Raw genomic sequence first — 15886 nt, 5'->3', positions numbered from 1 at the left:
GGATTAAAGGTATGAGCCACTGCACCTGGCCTGTGCAGAGGGTTTCAAAGTTCCTTGGGTGATTGTAATGGACAGCCAAGGCTGAGAATCACTGTTCCAGAGGAAAGAAAGCCAGCACCACCCCAGATGGATGTAAGAAAAATGGATGCTGGAAACCAAGTGAGGAGGCTCAGAAGAGGGAGGGAACCCACATCCCTTTCCCTGAGGCTGGACCAGGGAGTTCTACTCCAAGTCTGGTAGGGGGATGAAGGGTGGGAGATTGGTTCTTCCTCTTGCTTTTTCATGAATTAGCTGTGTGGCCTTAGGCAAGGCACCCCACCCCACTCCCCCTGCCCCGGGCTTCATCTGTGTAATGAGGACACTGCACTGCATTCTGAGAACTGTGAAGCTTTCATAGTCCATGGTCTTCAGTCTTGTGCAACTCTCACTCTCATTTCTTATCAGTTTCAGCAGAGCCAACACATACCTGCGCGCCCAGCCTTGGGGGCTTCTGTGGGGGCCCTGTGAACTCCACTGCAACAAAAAGAACAGCAAGTGGGGGGCAGTTCTCAGCACTCCAACCCTTCCCTTCGTACCTGCTGACATCAAATGAACCCCCTCCCCTCTACCACCAGGAGACCTCAGGGAAATTAACTCTGAATCCAGGAAGCAGGAAGGAGAAAGAACCTCCTGGTCTCTCTGGTTTCGCAGTCGTCAGGGACAGCACTGTTGTCCCTTTTATAGGAAGAAAAAGGCAAAGTCCCAGCAAGATGGGGGGATTGCAGTGGTGCCCCAGCTCTGGCTTGGGGTTCCTGCCTGATGGACACAAGGCCTGAGGGACAGTGCTGGGTAATCTGAAGGGAAGAAACCTCTCTCTGAAGCCAGCAGGTGCCTGTGGTGCCCCCGTCCTGGGGAGACAGCAGCTCATGGAGTAAATTTGTGTGGATTCTCTAATGGTTTTCCCGGAGTGTTTGGGGCTGAAGGAAGCAAAATTGCAGCAGAAGCATGCTATTCACTCCCACTTTGAAGAGCAAAGACATACACAAGTCCACTCAGCACACTTTGTTCCATTTTTTTTTTTTTTTTTTTTTTGAGACAGGGCTTGCTCTATCATCGTGGCTGGAGCACAGTGGCGTGATCACAGCTCACTGTAGCCTCAACCTTCTAGGCTCAGGCAATCCTCCTGCCTCGGCCTCCTGAGCAGCTGGGCTTGCAGGCATGCATCACCATGCCTAATATTCTTAATCTTTTGTAGAGATGAGGTCTTGCTATGTTGCCCAAGCCAGTCTCAAACTCCTGTGCTCAAGTGATCCTCCCACCTCAGCCTCCCAAAGTGCTGGGATTACAGGTGTGAGCCATCACACCTGGCCTTCTATTCTCACCTCTGCCACCAAAGAGCTCTGCGACCACCCCAGGCAGCTCACACTCCCAGGGCCTTAATTTTCATTTGTAAGATAAGAGAGTGAGCTCAGAAGGGACCCTAAAGTCAGAAGACTTGGGTTCAAATCTGAGCTTTGCTAACTATTAGCTGTGTGACTTTGGACAAGTTACTTAACCACCTTGTACCTCAGAAGATAATAAATGGTCCCAGGCCCATGTCTGACTTGTGTCCAGTTCTGTGACTGCTGTCATCCTGCTCCTCCTCAGTGCCACCCCTCCAGGCCCCGGGCTTACTGCTGGCTCTTCCCTCCCTGCCTTCAACAGGGTCTTCCGGAGAGAGCCTGAGGGCTCAGCTGCCCCTCCCACTTTCTCTCCTCTGTCCCTCAGGCCTACAGAAGATGAATCTGAACTGGGAGAGGCAGGTGGCACTGCTTAACTTTCCCCGCAGGAGCCTCTGACAGAGCAGGAAATAAGGAAGAGAGAATTCCCAACTCCTCAAAACTAATGCAGGAGGGGGATGACTTGAGGAGGGGCCTGAGGATGTGGCCGCTGAGAGAGAGATGGGCAGGGCGCTGGACAGGGAGAGGAATGGGGTGGAGGGAGCAGAGGAGAAGCTGGCCCGCCCCACGTGCTCTGAATTAAATCACGGCTGATGCTACAGGAAACGCAGACAGACTCTTCTGCTCCCTGCCCTGGGCGGTGGGCAAGGATGGCGGTTCTGAGCAAGGTGCCAAGTGGAAACCCCCCGAAGAAGGGCGGGAACACTCACTGTAGCCGACCTCCTTCTCTGGCGTCTGGAGGAAGGAGGAAAGAGAGCGTGAACGTCACTCATGCGGCTCTGGAGACAGCCCCCTCCCCTGTTACCCATTCCCCAGTCCCTCCACTGTGTGTTTAGAGATTACAGCCGTGGGGTCAGGGGTGCTTCTGGGAGCAGCTTGTGACCCAAAGCTACCATTCTGGGAGGCCGAGGGGCCTTGGGGAGGGCCACAGACAGCGTTAAGGGTGCAATCACAGGAGACTTCAGGAAAAGGGCCACGTAGGGGTTGGCGGAAAAGGAAAAGACACCCTCCCAACACGGGAAGCCACTGAGGAGGAGCTGGGCAGGCCCGGGGGTAGGAGCAAGGGTGGGGTCCTATGGTGGACGAGGCCTTCCCAGGCCTTGGCATGAAGGAAGAGGCCTCTACTGGCGACTCACCAACGGGGACTTATCATTCATATAAACCATGGGGTCCTGCAGAGGAAGAAACAAGAGCAAAGGACTTAGAATTCTGGAGCTGAAAGCACCAAGAATGCAGGGGACCCTTGCCCCAGCCACCTGGGGAGGTGGAAGAGGACACAGATGGGTGCAGGGCACCGACATCCTTCCTGGGTGCTCACCAGGGACTTCTCCTCCTGCCTGAGCCACTGGTAGTCCTCCACCATCTGCTTCTGCTGCTTGTCCAGGATTTGTCGCATCTTGATCTTCTCGGCCTCCCACAGCTGCTGGGCCTCTTCTCGGCTGCTGGGTCGGATGAAGTCCTCCTCCTAGGAGGACGGCAGAGAGAAGGGAAAGGATGCAATGAGCCGTGCTCTCAGACTCAGGCAGGGACAGTCCTCTGAAGAACCTCATGGCAGCAGCAAGCCTTGGCCCGGCCAGCTGCTTTTTTCTCATAAGTTTGTTCTTAAACCCAGAGCTATATGTGCAGATGGTTACCGGATATCAACCCGAAGCATACGCCTGTGTTGCAATGTGATACCAAACCCAAGAACCCATATTGCTCAACGTGCGCTGTATTCAAATGATTACATGATCTGCTCATGATATTTTATCAAGTGACTGCTCTACCATTATCTCAGTATTTGTGATGGTTGCTCTCATTTAATAGATTTAAAAAAGAAAACTATTATCTCAATGTTTGTGATGGTTGTTGTCATTTAATAGATTTAAAAAAGAAAACCTATTAAAGTCTATTAAAATCTACTTTAAAATCTACTAAAAGCATCCAAAGGGTTTCCAAGGGGCTGGCTTTGCTTAGTTGGAGAGCATCACACCGTTCTGATGCTATCTCCACCTAAGGACCAAGGTGGCAGGTCTGGAAGCTTTGAGAGACAGGGGTGCTGCCTCTAGCCTCACGGTGTGCAGTCCCACGTGTGTCCATGAATGAGCAGAGCCTGAGAGAACAAGCAACAGCATGCACCCACCAATCATGCCTTCCTATTAAGACATACTCTTTATTAAGATAATAGCTTGGGTTATTTAACTAAATGTTAGGAGAAATGCATGAGCTAAGGGATAAAATAGGAACAAAATTTCATGAAATACAGCACTACAGAGATAAGATAAATGCAATCATAGCTTGAGTTATTTAACCAATGATTAGAAGAAATGCATGAACTAATAGATAACATGAAAAACAAAATTCAAAGAAATATAGTTTGATAGAGATAAGATAAATGTTTCCTCTCCCTAGATCTAGTAATCTAACTCTTGCCTTAACTTACCTCTAGGGCATTGGACCTATTCATAGTTTTAGCTGCTAGTTCCTAAATAGAAAGTATTCCATGTCTTCCTATTTTCCTTCAATCTTCCCCCATGGTTCATTTGTATAAATATCTGCTCAGTGCCTCTAAACTATTTTTCTCTTGTTGTGCAGCACATGGTGACCCTGACCTCCTGGACAGATGGAGGAGGAATATTATTGGCATCCTTTTCATTGCACAAAACCCAGGAGTTGCCTTTGCTAGGGCAGGATTTTTCTGTGACATCTAAGCTGGCAGGTCTCTCAGTTCCTTGCCTTTGAAGTGGCCATTTGCATACAAGTCACTTGCAGAAGATGCTAACAATTATCTCTATCTACTTTTAGCAAGCAATAATCCCTACCAAGCCTCTTAAAAGACTTTCCTCACTAAGCTCTACAAAACACACTTGAATATTACAATATGGTTTAAAAGTGGTTATATTGGGATGTTTTACTTAGTGCACACTGAGCCTCAATTACTAACCTCAATTTCTAATCACACGTTTCCCCACAAGTTAGGTTCCTTGCTGAAATATTCTTTATTCATTAATCTATTCAACAATTATTTATTAAGCAACTACTATGTGGCAGGGCTGGGTGCTGGGAGGACAGTGATTTTAAACTGTGCAATATTCTTGTTCTCATGAGGTTAAATAAATACTAGTAAGACCAGGGCTCCTCAACCTAAGCACTGTTGACATTTGGAACCAGACAAGTCTTTATTTCCAGGACAATTTCCTGTACATTGTAGGATGCTGAGCAGCATCTCTGGTCTCCCCACAATATATGCCTATAGCACCTCCCCAGTTGTAACAAAAATGCCTCCAGACATTGTCAAATGTCCTCTGAGAGGGAAAACAACTTAGCTGAGAACCACTGAGCTAGACTTTATTTTAGGAAAACAGATTCCAGCATTTAAGAGTATTTTATAATCATGGAATTGATAAAAATGAAATAGGTTTTGTTGATCAGAGGCTGATACTCCAAAATGAGGACATTTTAAGGCCATAAAAATCCCCAGTTAAATGTCAACACCTGCAGACACAATGGCATGGCTGCCCCAGGCTGTTGACAAATAGTGACAAACAGGAACTCAGTGTCAAAAGTTCCAAATATAGAGCTAGGGATTTCTGGATGTGAGAAAAATGTATGGGTTAAGGAAGAATATGATACCAGTACTCTTCATATCAGTATGGTACTTAATATACTGGTTAAGTACCAGTGGGATGCGTTACTAGAATCAAGAAAATTCTACAAGCATTTATAAGTATTTGTAAGTTTATAAGTGTTGAGAGAAGATTCCACCACTAAAATGCCTAGCATGCCCCAGGCCTGATCATACCATGTATTTTAACAAACACAGATTAGGAGACATCCTGATGCCTTCCAATTTCATAATAAAACTCAAGGAGAAAAATGAACACTTAAAAAAATGGAATCTCTTTGAGGTTGGTTTTGCTGAAATGCGTCTCCAATATTCTTATTAGATAATAGATACTTACATTGCTAATTACATTCTATTCTTAAAAGGAATTGGGTACTCATGGTGTTTTAAAATGACTCTTGTAAGTCGTGACACCTTCCATAATTTGGCTATGACCCATCTGTTGGCCTTATTTCAACATCCACAAGTACCCTTCCTGTTGTAGTCCAACAGTTCTTGCACTTGTCCTGTGGTTTCCCACCACTCAGTCTTGGCTCCTACTGAAGCCTCTGCCTCTTCTATTTCCTGAATCTCAGTTTCCTCCTGTCCACATCTTTCCCATCTTTCAAGGCCCAGCTTTTAAATAGAAGCTGGAAAGGGTTATCCTCCTCTCTGAACTCCCACTTTGTGATACCCACGACCTTCTGGCTTGCATCACAGGTAAGTGTGTACCTGGCCTGATCCTTCTGGTCGACTGTAAGCGCTTTGAAAGCAGAGCCTCCCTCCTTCAGCACCGAGGACAGCGTCCACCAGTCACAGCAAGCCGTACTGTTTATTGAATTGTATTATTTTTATTTTTATTTTTATTTTTATTTTATTTTATTTATTTTTTTGAGACAGAGTTTTGCTCTGTTGCCCAGGCTGGAGTGCAGTGGTGTGATCTCAGCTCACTGCAACCTCTGCCTCCCGGGTTCAAGTGTTCTCCTGCCTCAGCCTCCCGAGTAGCTAGGATTACAGGTGCACACTACCACACCTGACTAATTTTTTGTATTTTTAGTAGAGACGGGGTTTCACCATGATGGCCAGGCTGGCCTCAAACTCCCGACATCAAGTGATCCACCCACCTTGGCCTCCCAAAATGCTGGGATTACAGGCATGAGCCACCGTGCCCAGCCTTGAATTGTATAATTTTTGTGAGGTCTTCAAGAGAGAGACTGCTGCCATCCCAATGCTGGTATGGCATCCCACAGACTCCCTGATGAGTCAGGCTATAGAGCCACTCAGTAGAAAAGTTGTTTTTCTGGGAAAACCACCTCTGAATTTTTGTTAAATGCTTCCAAATGCTTTGTGAGGAGCCTATTATACCTTCTCAGCATTCTACCTGGAAGAGACTTTCTCAGTGTTTCTGATCTGTGTCATAAAATGGAGCTTATATTTTTAACTTTTTTAGGTTTGTTTATTTAAAGACATGCTCATTATGTTCTTTTCGGCAGATTTTCCTTATGGCAATTACTTCTAAAGCCCTGATACAAAAGGTCTTTTTTCCTACTACACAATCTCTTTATGGAACTGAACAAGGTCCTTGTGGAGAAGCAGAAATTGGATAAAGGCAATGCTACCCATCAAATGTGCAAATAGCTTCATTCTAAAATAACACAATTTAAAGCAAAACTTACTAAAACAATCAATTATGAATAGAGAGTCAAAGGCAGGCGGGTGGAGGAACTGAACACGGCCTAAATTATAGCACATGCTTAAAAATGCAGTTTTATTATTGTTAAGCACATGCAAAGACAGAAATTGGTTAAATTAATATAAAAGAGAAACACGAGGTAGGTCAGAGGAAAATTTATTTCACAAAAAATCTTAGTGCCTGGAATTCTAAGTTATCATGCTCATTTCAAAATTCTACTAAATTAAGCATAATGGCACGAAAGTAATATCAGCATACTTGCCTGTATCTTCCAAATATGTTATGATAAACGTCTAATTTTTTTCAAAAAAAAGTTTAGTCATGTTCAGTGAGCCTGAAATACTATGCATGTATGCAGAGTTAGAGCTAAAATAAGTGTTTTAGTTGGTTTAGTAACATAGATTAAGTGTTCATGACAACTGACCACCAGGGGCCATTTGTATGGAAGAAGGTGGTTGGTGACCAGTGGGCATCTGGTTATAAGCAAAAGTGTCTTTTTCACACAAGACTTGACAATCAGAAGCCAGCCATGAAGCACTCGGGGCTTCACCAGCAGTTAACAACACCCAGTGACAAAGAGCTAACAAGAGAGGTGGCTTAGGCCCCTGCTTTAGCCAGTTAATGAGCCTGTATTCCCACTAACCCTAAACTCCTCACCCAGCAGCAACCTGAACGAAAGCAGAAGGGAAAAAAGCCACAAGGAAGCCTTTCCTTTGACTGAGGAGAGATTTCATACCCAAAGCCATCAGGTAGGAAGGATCCTTTACTCAAGCACCACTAAGCTGTGCTGTGCCCTGCCTAGGAGCCTCCATGCTGCCACGGATCTCCCTACCCCTGGGGCTCAGGAGAGGGAGAGATTTGTATATCTCTAGCCATAGCACCAGCATGGCCAAGGGCAGGTTAGGTCCAGCTGGTGTTCTCCAGAGCAGGGCCTGGTGTGGCTGCCAGCCTCTGATGTGTTTGCAAAAGGAAGGAAGTCAGAGAGTTCCTGCTTGGTGGCCTGACTGGTGCAGGGGAGCAGGGAGGGCCCTCCTGAGCTGAAGACGTGGGGTTTCCAGTGTCCCCGGCCACCTCCCTCCAGCAGCCTCCTCAGTCCGGGCAGGGACCAGCATGCAGAGCCCTCTTACCCGCATGCTGTGGCGTTTGAAGACATTGTGCCGGTGGAGAGGTGGGGTGTGCAGTGAGTTAACGGGAGATGGATACTCCATAGGGCTGGTGAGCGTAGGAGAGCTGGCACACAGACCCTCAGGGACCTATTCAGGAAAAGCAAAGAAGCACAAGGCACGGGACAAAGCGAGAAGGTGGACAATTAGCTGCTACAAACATGAGCACAAAGAAACCACACATGAGCACCATGGGGGATAGGGCTTGCTCTCCAGGAGTTAATAAAGAACACGACGTGGGCCTTCCATTGCTCCGAGAGAGATGGTGGAGCAGCGTGGCCTCTCATTCATCCAACATTCCCCTATGATGCTCTGCACACAGTGGGGTCCACGCTGGTTACTGACCCGCTGAGACCAGGGTTCCTCCCTCAGGACTCTTTCAAAAACAGTTATGTTTCAGTTGCATGACAAACTGACTGATGTGGTTAACACACCGATTTATAGAGATATGTATGAATTATTTTTTAAAAATTCAGACAGGCTCTTGCTCTGTTGCTCAGGCTGGGATACGGTGGTATGATCATAGCTCACTGCAGCCTTAAACTCTTGGCCTCAAGCCATCCTCCTGCCTCAGCCTCCCACATAGCTGGGACTACAGATGCATGCCACCATGGCTGCCTTGAATTTTTTTTAAATTAAAAAATAATTGTATCACAATTTTATTATTCTTTGCTTTTAGAGATGGGGTCTCACTATATTGCCCAGGCTGGTCCCAAACTCCTGAGCTCAATCAATCCTCCCATCTCACCCTCCTTAGTAGCCAGGACTACAGGTGTGTGCCACCCCACCTAACTCTCTGTTTTAAATATCACATATGGGTATATTTCTTTTTTTTTTTTTTTCCAGAACATGTTTCCATCTTCTGAATCAAGCTTTCTCTTCACATGAAGAGGATTTATCTATTAGTCCTTAGATGGTCTTGTTTCGGCACTCAGGCATTTCCTTGAGAACAGATACAGGACCATGGGACACCACCTTTCTATAAAGGGCACCAACTAAATGGACATTATTTCTAGTGGTGGAGGGGATTGGTTTTTGAGCAGTGACTCTGAGCTGGGGGATGCAAGAGAAGAAATAAGAGGAGACTGTACTCCCTCTCTCCTAGAGGCAAGAGAGACACAGAACAGAGACGTTCAGGGTCAGGGACCCATAGCCTGGGAAAGAGTCATGGTTGGGGATAATGGAGCTGGGAGAAAGCTCAGGTAAAACCCTGCTGTCTCTTCAGTGGCCACCCAGGTTCTGGATGGGGCCTCTTTGGGGAGACCCATGGAGCCACTCCATTTGCTGGGGAATATTCCCTGGGATTCCTTTTGGGAAGGAGGCCTGGGAGGCCTTATATGTGGGGAGAGAGCAGCAGGCAGGCACACAAAGCAGCAGACGCTGTAGACAGAGGGATGGGGCTTAAGGCAGGTCTCAGCTGAGCACAGCCTGGGAGACCAGTATTTTAATTCTTGTGATCTGAGTCTGCATTCTGTTCTGGATGCCAAAGAAGAGTAAACCTAGGCAATCTCCATCACCCAAGTGAGTGACAGCTGCTCCTCTAAGGCACAAGAATGGAGTTTCAGGAAGGACCTGGATGAGAGGCAGACCTGAAGTTCCCATCATCTGGTTCTATCTTTACCTGGAACTGCAGCTTCGGAGCCAGGAGGTTGGTTTGCGGAGGGAGTCTGTACTTAGGTCGGCTGGGCTGGAGAGAGAACACAGATGGGTCAGTCTCTGTCCCTCTCCTTGAGTGAACACAACTCACTAAGGGGAACATCAGGTCAAAGACACCTCAGACTTGTTCTGAAGGAAGGAAAGTTGAGGGACAAAGCTGTCATAAAACTCCTTTTGCATCCATTTATTGAGCACTGATTATCTACTGAGTGGTGGAGGGTACAAAGAAGCCACCTCGCTGCCCTCCTGGGGCTATGGCTAATTGGAGGGTTAATGATCGGTACATTGTTGCCTCCCTATATGCGGGAGCACCCGCCAAGTCAGAGCTCCAGAGCACAGGCATGCAGAGGTAGGAGCTCACCAGGGGCTTGGGCACTCACAGAAGCCACATGGAGGAGATGAACACTGAGCCAGGCCTGAGGGGAGGGGTGGGACACGCCAGGTAAGAGGGACAAGTGAGAAAAGGCCTTAGATGGGATCAGACATTGTTATGGACTGAATATTTGTCCTCCTTTTCGATCTGCATGTTGAAGCCTGAACCCCCAATGTGATAGCATTAAGGAAGTGCAGGTTTTTGGAGGTAATTAGGGTTCGATGAGGTTATGACGATGGAGATAGGATTAGTGCCCTCATAAGAAGAAAAAGAAAGATGACTCTGTGTCTGCCAGGTGAAAACATAGTGAGAAAGTGGTTGTCTGTAAGCCAGGCAGAGAGCCCTCACAAGAAACCAACGCCTTGATCTTGGACTTCCCAGCCTCCAGAACTGTGAGAGATAAACATCTGTTGTTTAAGCCACTTGGTCTGTGGTCCTTTTGTTGCAGCAGCTCCAGTTGACTAGGACAGGCATGGCCTCTCAGACCTACCCACCTAATGGCAGCAGGGCCCTGGTTCCTGAGCTCAGGGTGGCCATGGGGGGTATAGATGTAGGGACTGGACCTAAAAGACCCAGGATACTTCCCATCCATGTGTCCTCATGGGGATCTCATTTGTTCCTAAGAAAACACCTAGAAGACAAGCCCAGCCTCTCAGGCAACACTTTTGAGGAATGATTCTTGACCCACAAGGTGGCTGCTATCTCTAAGTCCACCTGCCAGAGCACTGATGTGACACACCGATAGTGATGGTGGATGCCAGGTGAAGGACTGAGAGAGGGCTGTAGGGGGCATTCTGCCTGTGCAGTAAGGGGGGCAAGGATCAGACAGGGACCTGGCTCTGCTTTGACTCACAGGATCCATGAGGCCACGGCTTGGCTTACCTTGGGTGGGGGTTCCTGGAAGGCTGTGGGCTCCAAGATTTTAGGGGTTCGGTAGCGAGCATTCCTCTCTTGCTCCATGGCAATGTCCTTCTCCATCTGATAAATGTCACTGCAGTGAGTCAGGTCAGATAAGGAGAGAAACAAGGTCAAAGTGAGACGCTCCTTGGGGTTCCTCTTTGTACTCCGTGGAAGCCCAGAGAGGCCTGGGCAAGGCTGCTAGGTCCCATTTCTGTTTCCATCTCCACTGCAGAGTGGCCTGGGGAGAGCCCCCTGAGACAGGCTTGGATATGGGCCCTGAGGCCACACTGAAGTTGGGAGGATCACAGGAATAGATCCAAGGTGGAAAAGCATCCTTGTTGAGCCAGTCCCAGCCCAAACATGCAGTAGGAGCTTGACTGCAGCCCCACTCCCCAGGCCTTGTGCCCTCCTGGGCTTGTGATTGGCACCAAACCCTTATGTAGATTTCCAAAGTCCCAGCCAACTTCATGGCCCTGGCCTAGAATCTACATCTCCTGTTTCTCATGAAACATCCCCCAACGCATCCCAGGTGTGTGCTAATGAGGCATGTGGGTTCACTCCCAGGCTAGCCATGTGCACGCCTCTCACCTTTCTTACCCAATCCAGTGCTCCTAACCTGGAATCACAGACCCCAGAGGACTCTGGAATTATTACTGCCCATGAATCCACATGTTCATATGGGTAGCAAGTATTATATACTACTGAATATGTGACACTTAATATTATATTTTCAAGTGTGTATGTATTTTAAAATGCATTATATAGCCCACTATATTTTGTTCAGCAAAAGATTTTAAAAATATAATTATTGTTACACAGAGACACTCAAAATTTGAATTAGAAGGGTCTTTCCTCCCTGGAACGATTAGCAAACACTGATCAAATCCCTTCTGAACTCTAAGGAGGAAGTGTCAGGTGGTGGCCTGAGGAAGCAACCTGGGGTCTTCTGAGTTTTTTGGTGTTTTCCAGACCACACCAGAAACCAGCTCCCACCTCCACTTGGGGCGGGGGCCTGGCCAGTGCCTCTGATGGGAACACCTCTCAGCCCAGGAGATCATGGGAACACCTCTCAGTTCAGGAGATGACGGGAACACCTCTCAGCCCAGGAGATGACGGGAACACCTCTCAGCCCAGGGGATGACGGGAACACCTCTCAGCCCAGGGGATGACGGGAACACCTCTCAGCCCAGGGGATGACGGGAACACCTCTCAGCCCAGGGGATGACGGGAACACCTCTCAGCCCAGGGGATGACGGGAACACCTCTCAGCCCAGGGGATGACGGGAACACCTCTCAGCCCAGGGGATGACGGGAACACCTCTCAGCCCAGGGGATGACGGGAACACCTCTCAGCCCAGGGGATGACGGGAACCCCTCTCAGCCCAGGGGATGAAGGGAATCCCTCTCAGCCCAGGGGATGAAGGGAACCCCTCTCAGCCCAGGGGATGATGGGAACACCTCTCAGCCCAGGAGAGGCACCTGCACAGCTCCCTGTGGCTCTCAAGGCCTCAGAGTGAATCAGAACCCCCAGCTCCATCCCCCCAGGGCTTTTACCCTCCCAAATTACATCTTTCAAATACTTTTATCCTGCAGCCCTTTGGCTTCTCAAACGTCCCATACAAGGGACCAACAGAGGAGTCTAGAATTAACTGGGAGGCTCACTGAAGGGATAGACAGGAACAGAGAGGCCTTTTAAGCCAGAGGTTTTGCAGATGATGTTGAAGGCCCCGCCCCACAGAAAACATGCAGGGTCACCCCCAGTGCCCCTGGCCTGGGCATTGCTGGCATCCCCTGGGGTGCCTCCCCACCAGGCAGTTTTCAGGGGCTGTTTTCTCGCCCTAAAATTGAACAAGGCAACATGTTGACTACAGTATTTAAAAATCACAATATCTCAAGTCAATTAAGTTCCAGACTCCCTAAAGTAGGGTTCAGCAAATAAGAGCCCAGAGGGCAAATCTGGCTTCTCATCTATTCTTGTATGGCCTCAAATGAAGAATGATTTTCACATGGTTTCAATGACTGAAAAAACTAAAAGACAAAAAATATTTTATGACACATGAAAATTATTTGAAGTTCAAATTTCAGCATCCGAAATGACACTGGAGCCCAGCTACACCCATTCATTGATGTATGGTCTATGGCTGTTTTTGAGCAGCCATAGTTAAGAGAGTTAGCAGTTCTGGCAGAGACTTGCATAAACTGCAAAGCCCCAAATATTTACTATTTGGCCCTTTATAGAAAATGCTTACTGACTCCTACCCCAGAGGAAGCCAAAAGAAGTCAGATCTCCCGCAGGAGGGCTAATGGCAGGCTTGCCACCAAGAAAACTGGAGGACCCTGAACCTCCGAAACAGATGACCTTCTTCCCCAGTGACCTCCCCAGACCTAGGGAATCATGGCTCCTAGGCACCGACGGGTCCTCAGGTCCCTTATCCCCCATTCAGAAGGGAGAGGTGGCCCCTGGGTCATAGTCTTGAATAACAGGTCAAAGATCACTCCCTTCCTTGCTATCTGGGAGGAAAGATCAAAGTCGAGAGATGAGGCGAGAGGAAAGCAGGTGGGACGCCTCAATACCACAAAGAGCACAGGCACTTCAATGAGAGTCTGGCTCAGGCTTCTAAGTCTAACCTAGAAAATATTTTCTGAGCACATCCTATGAACAAGGCTCTGTGCTCTGTGTTGACAGATGCCCAGATAAGCCAGACTTCCCCAGGGCCGCCTTATCTCTAAGCTCATATCTGACAGTGAACCTGGCTTCAGCCTCCCATCCTTGACCCTGGCCTGTCTCATTTAGGGAGATGCGGTGCAAATGTCTCTGTGTGCTGGTCTTGCTCCCTGGTGCAGCCGGGTGGGCCCCCAGCCCCCAGCCCACACTCCATGCTTACCTGAGGCTGCACACTAGCTCGGTGAAGCGGGGCCGGTCACTGGGGTCGTAGTCCCAGCAGCGGGTCATGAGGGTATAAAGGACTGGTGGACAGAGGTCGGGCTTGGGCAGCCGGTCCCCTTTCTCCAGCACCCCGATGACATCCTTGTTCTCCAGCCAGAAGAACGGCTGCTTCCCAAAGCTCAGGATCTCCCACATGCACACGGCTGGGGTGGAAGGGAGTGTCAGGTCCCGGGTGGGGAGACCAGTCCCTCCCACCCAGGAGCACTGTCACCATTAGTGCTCGGTCTTGACCAGAAGCAGCTCCTGTGGTCCTTCCTCCCCCTCCAGCACCGTGGGGTCCTGCCCACCATGGTGGTCTGCCCGAGGGACAAGTGACCTACATCTGCAGTAAGTGACCTAAGACTTTGCTCCCTAGACCCTTGTCAGGGTACTGCAGGATCAACAGGTGGCAGTCATGGCATGTCATTGGGACCACAAGTGTCTTCTCTTGGGAGGGAGGGGAGCCACTGCTTAGTAAAGCTGGAATTGGAAGCCTCGCACCAACGCTTGGTGCCTATGTGATTGTGGGCAGGCTCCTGACTCACCTGAACCTCAGTTTTCTTAACTGGAAAATGAGAGTAATAATAATATTCTATGGGGCTGACTGCGGGAGAACTAAGTGAGATGGTCGGCGGGAGGTGTTCCCTAAGGAGCTGTCTCTACACCTGCCTTTGCTCTCTCCCCTTCCTGCACCTCTCTCAGAACCAGTCACAGAGTTCCATCTTAGTTTCTGGGGCTGGTAGGTGGAGCACACACGTCACAAGAACCTCTTCCAGGAGGATGAGCCTGCACAGCCCAGGCCAGTCCTTAGCCTGGGTCACCCCCCTTCCTACCCCTACTGGCCTCCCTCACTCTGAGACTTCTCAGGGGCCACAGAAAAATTGAACCCTGGGAACGGGAGGTGGAGGTCACACCCTGCTCCCTGCACCCACCCCCTTAGCTTGGTTCAGAGGTGAGAATCTGAACTCTTTTTCATACCCTCCCAAATCAGCACTCACCAAACATCCAGACATCACTGGCTGTCGTGAAGCGTCGGAAGTTAATGGACTCTGGGGACATCCATTTGATGGGGAGACGAGTCACAGAGGCTTTGGGTGGGCAAAGAGGTTAATTTTTAGGGAAGAAAGATCAGAATTATCCAGAAATACATCCTACTTTCTGAAGACCCTTAGGCTGGGCTGTCCAACTGTAGACTTCCTTCTTCTAGAATTTTTGGCTTCAGCGACCCCTCCAAGGCCAAAGCAGAGGCTGGGAAGTCCTCCTCACCTTTGTAATAGTCCTCATCCTCAATGTACCGGGAAAGACCAAAGTCCCCCAGCTTCACACACTCAGGGGAGGCCACCAGGATGTTCCGGACAGCAATGTCCCTGGAAATAGGGCATCAAAACCAGGATGAGTCACTGCCCACCCCCATGGGAGCAGGAACACTCAGAGAGACGGACAGACAGATTGAAAAAGAGACCAAGAGTGTAAGCCAGGGACTCAGCCTCCAGAGCAGAACTGGGCAGCTTCTGTGGGTCACTGTCTCCCCCGAGTGGTCTTGCTATAGCACAGCTCAGGTAGGAGCCCAGCTGGCCCCTCTGCACCCCAACATGCACAGGTGCTTTGCCATCTCCTTCCCTCTTGCTGTCGGGTTCTGTCTCCCATCACCCCTTCATGCATCTCCAGCTTGAAGCCTGGCTCAGATTCCTGGCATCAGCTATACTCCACTTCTGTGCTGTTGCCTACACTGTCCCCCATGCCAGGGAGGCTGTCACCTGGTGATTCTTTAAGGATAAACTCCAACCACTTCCCTGAACACAGGTATTCTCTCTCATCTGCGTTTCCACAGTACGGGTTAGGCCTTTGGTATAGCAGGAGTGGCAGCGGCGGCACAGCTAACTCTGATGGGGCACTTAGGATACTAGGATCGCACGAGAGCTTCACACACCATGAGTCATGACAGAGAGACCCTCAGACCCCCCTGGTGCAGGGGAGGAGACCGGACCCAGGGAGCTGAAGGAACTTGCCCAGCAGGTCACCGGTGGAAAAGGGTGTTGCCCAGGTAGGCTACTCCAGAGCTGAGCTCTCTCTCCTCCCAGGAGACGCACCACTGACTCAGTTTACCCTGTGTTCTTGCCATCACTCCCAACCCCAAACTAGTTTGCCTGCTTGCTTCTCACAGGCAGGCTCCA

At 49.1% G+C, this 15886-nt stretch overlaps 1 protein-coding gene across 10 annotated transcripts in view; it reads right to left on the bottom strand.

Annotated features, from left to right (window-relative positions):
• PTK2B (protein tyrosine kinase 2 beta) overlaps positions 1–15886 on the bottom strand; it is a 135691-nt gene that overhangs the window by 5842 nt on the left and 113963 nt on the right. For 5 of the 10 annotated variants that reach the window (XM_077943286.1, XM_077943288.1, XM_028852480.2 and 2 more), the window contains 10 exons: positions 14979–15079; positions 14711–14800; positions 13672–13876; positions 10769–10877; positions 9479–9544; positions 7822–7947; positions 2737–2883; positions 2555–2590; positions 2129–2153; positions 467–513 (listed from right to left, as the gene is read on the bottom strand). In XM_077943286.1, coding sequence (XP_077799412.1) covers positions 467–513; positions 2129–2153; positions 2555–2590; positions 2737–2883; positions 7822–7947; positions 9479–9544; positions 10769–10877; positions 13672–13876; positions 14711–14800; positions 14979–15079 — 952 coding nt within the window. The remainder of the gene's footprint in view (positions 1–466; positions 514–2128; positions 2154–2554; positions 2591–2736; positions 2884–7821; positions 7948–9478; positions 9545–10768; positions 10878–13671; positions 13877–14710; positions 14801–14978; positions 15080–15886) is intronic. The other 5 variants (XM_077943292.1, XM_077943293.1, XM_028852482.2 and 2 more) reach the window with 1 other exon arrangement.

The sequence above is a fragment of the Macaca mulatta genome, chromosome 8 (assembly GCF_049350105.2).
Source record: "Macaca mulatta isolate MMU2019108-1 chromosome 8, T2T-MMU8v2.0, whole genome shotgun sequence".
In the NCBI taxonomy this organism is placed as follows: Eukaryota; Metazoa; Chordata; class Mammalia; order Primates; family Cercopithecidae; genus Macaca; species Macaca mulatta.
The sequence above is the reverse complement of the archived record's forward strand: the minus strand, read 5'-3'. Positions and strand labels throughout refer to the sequence as shown.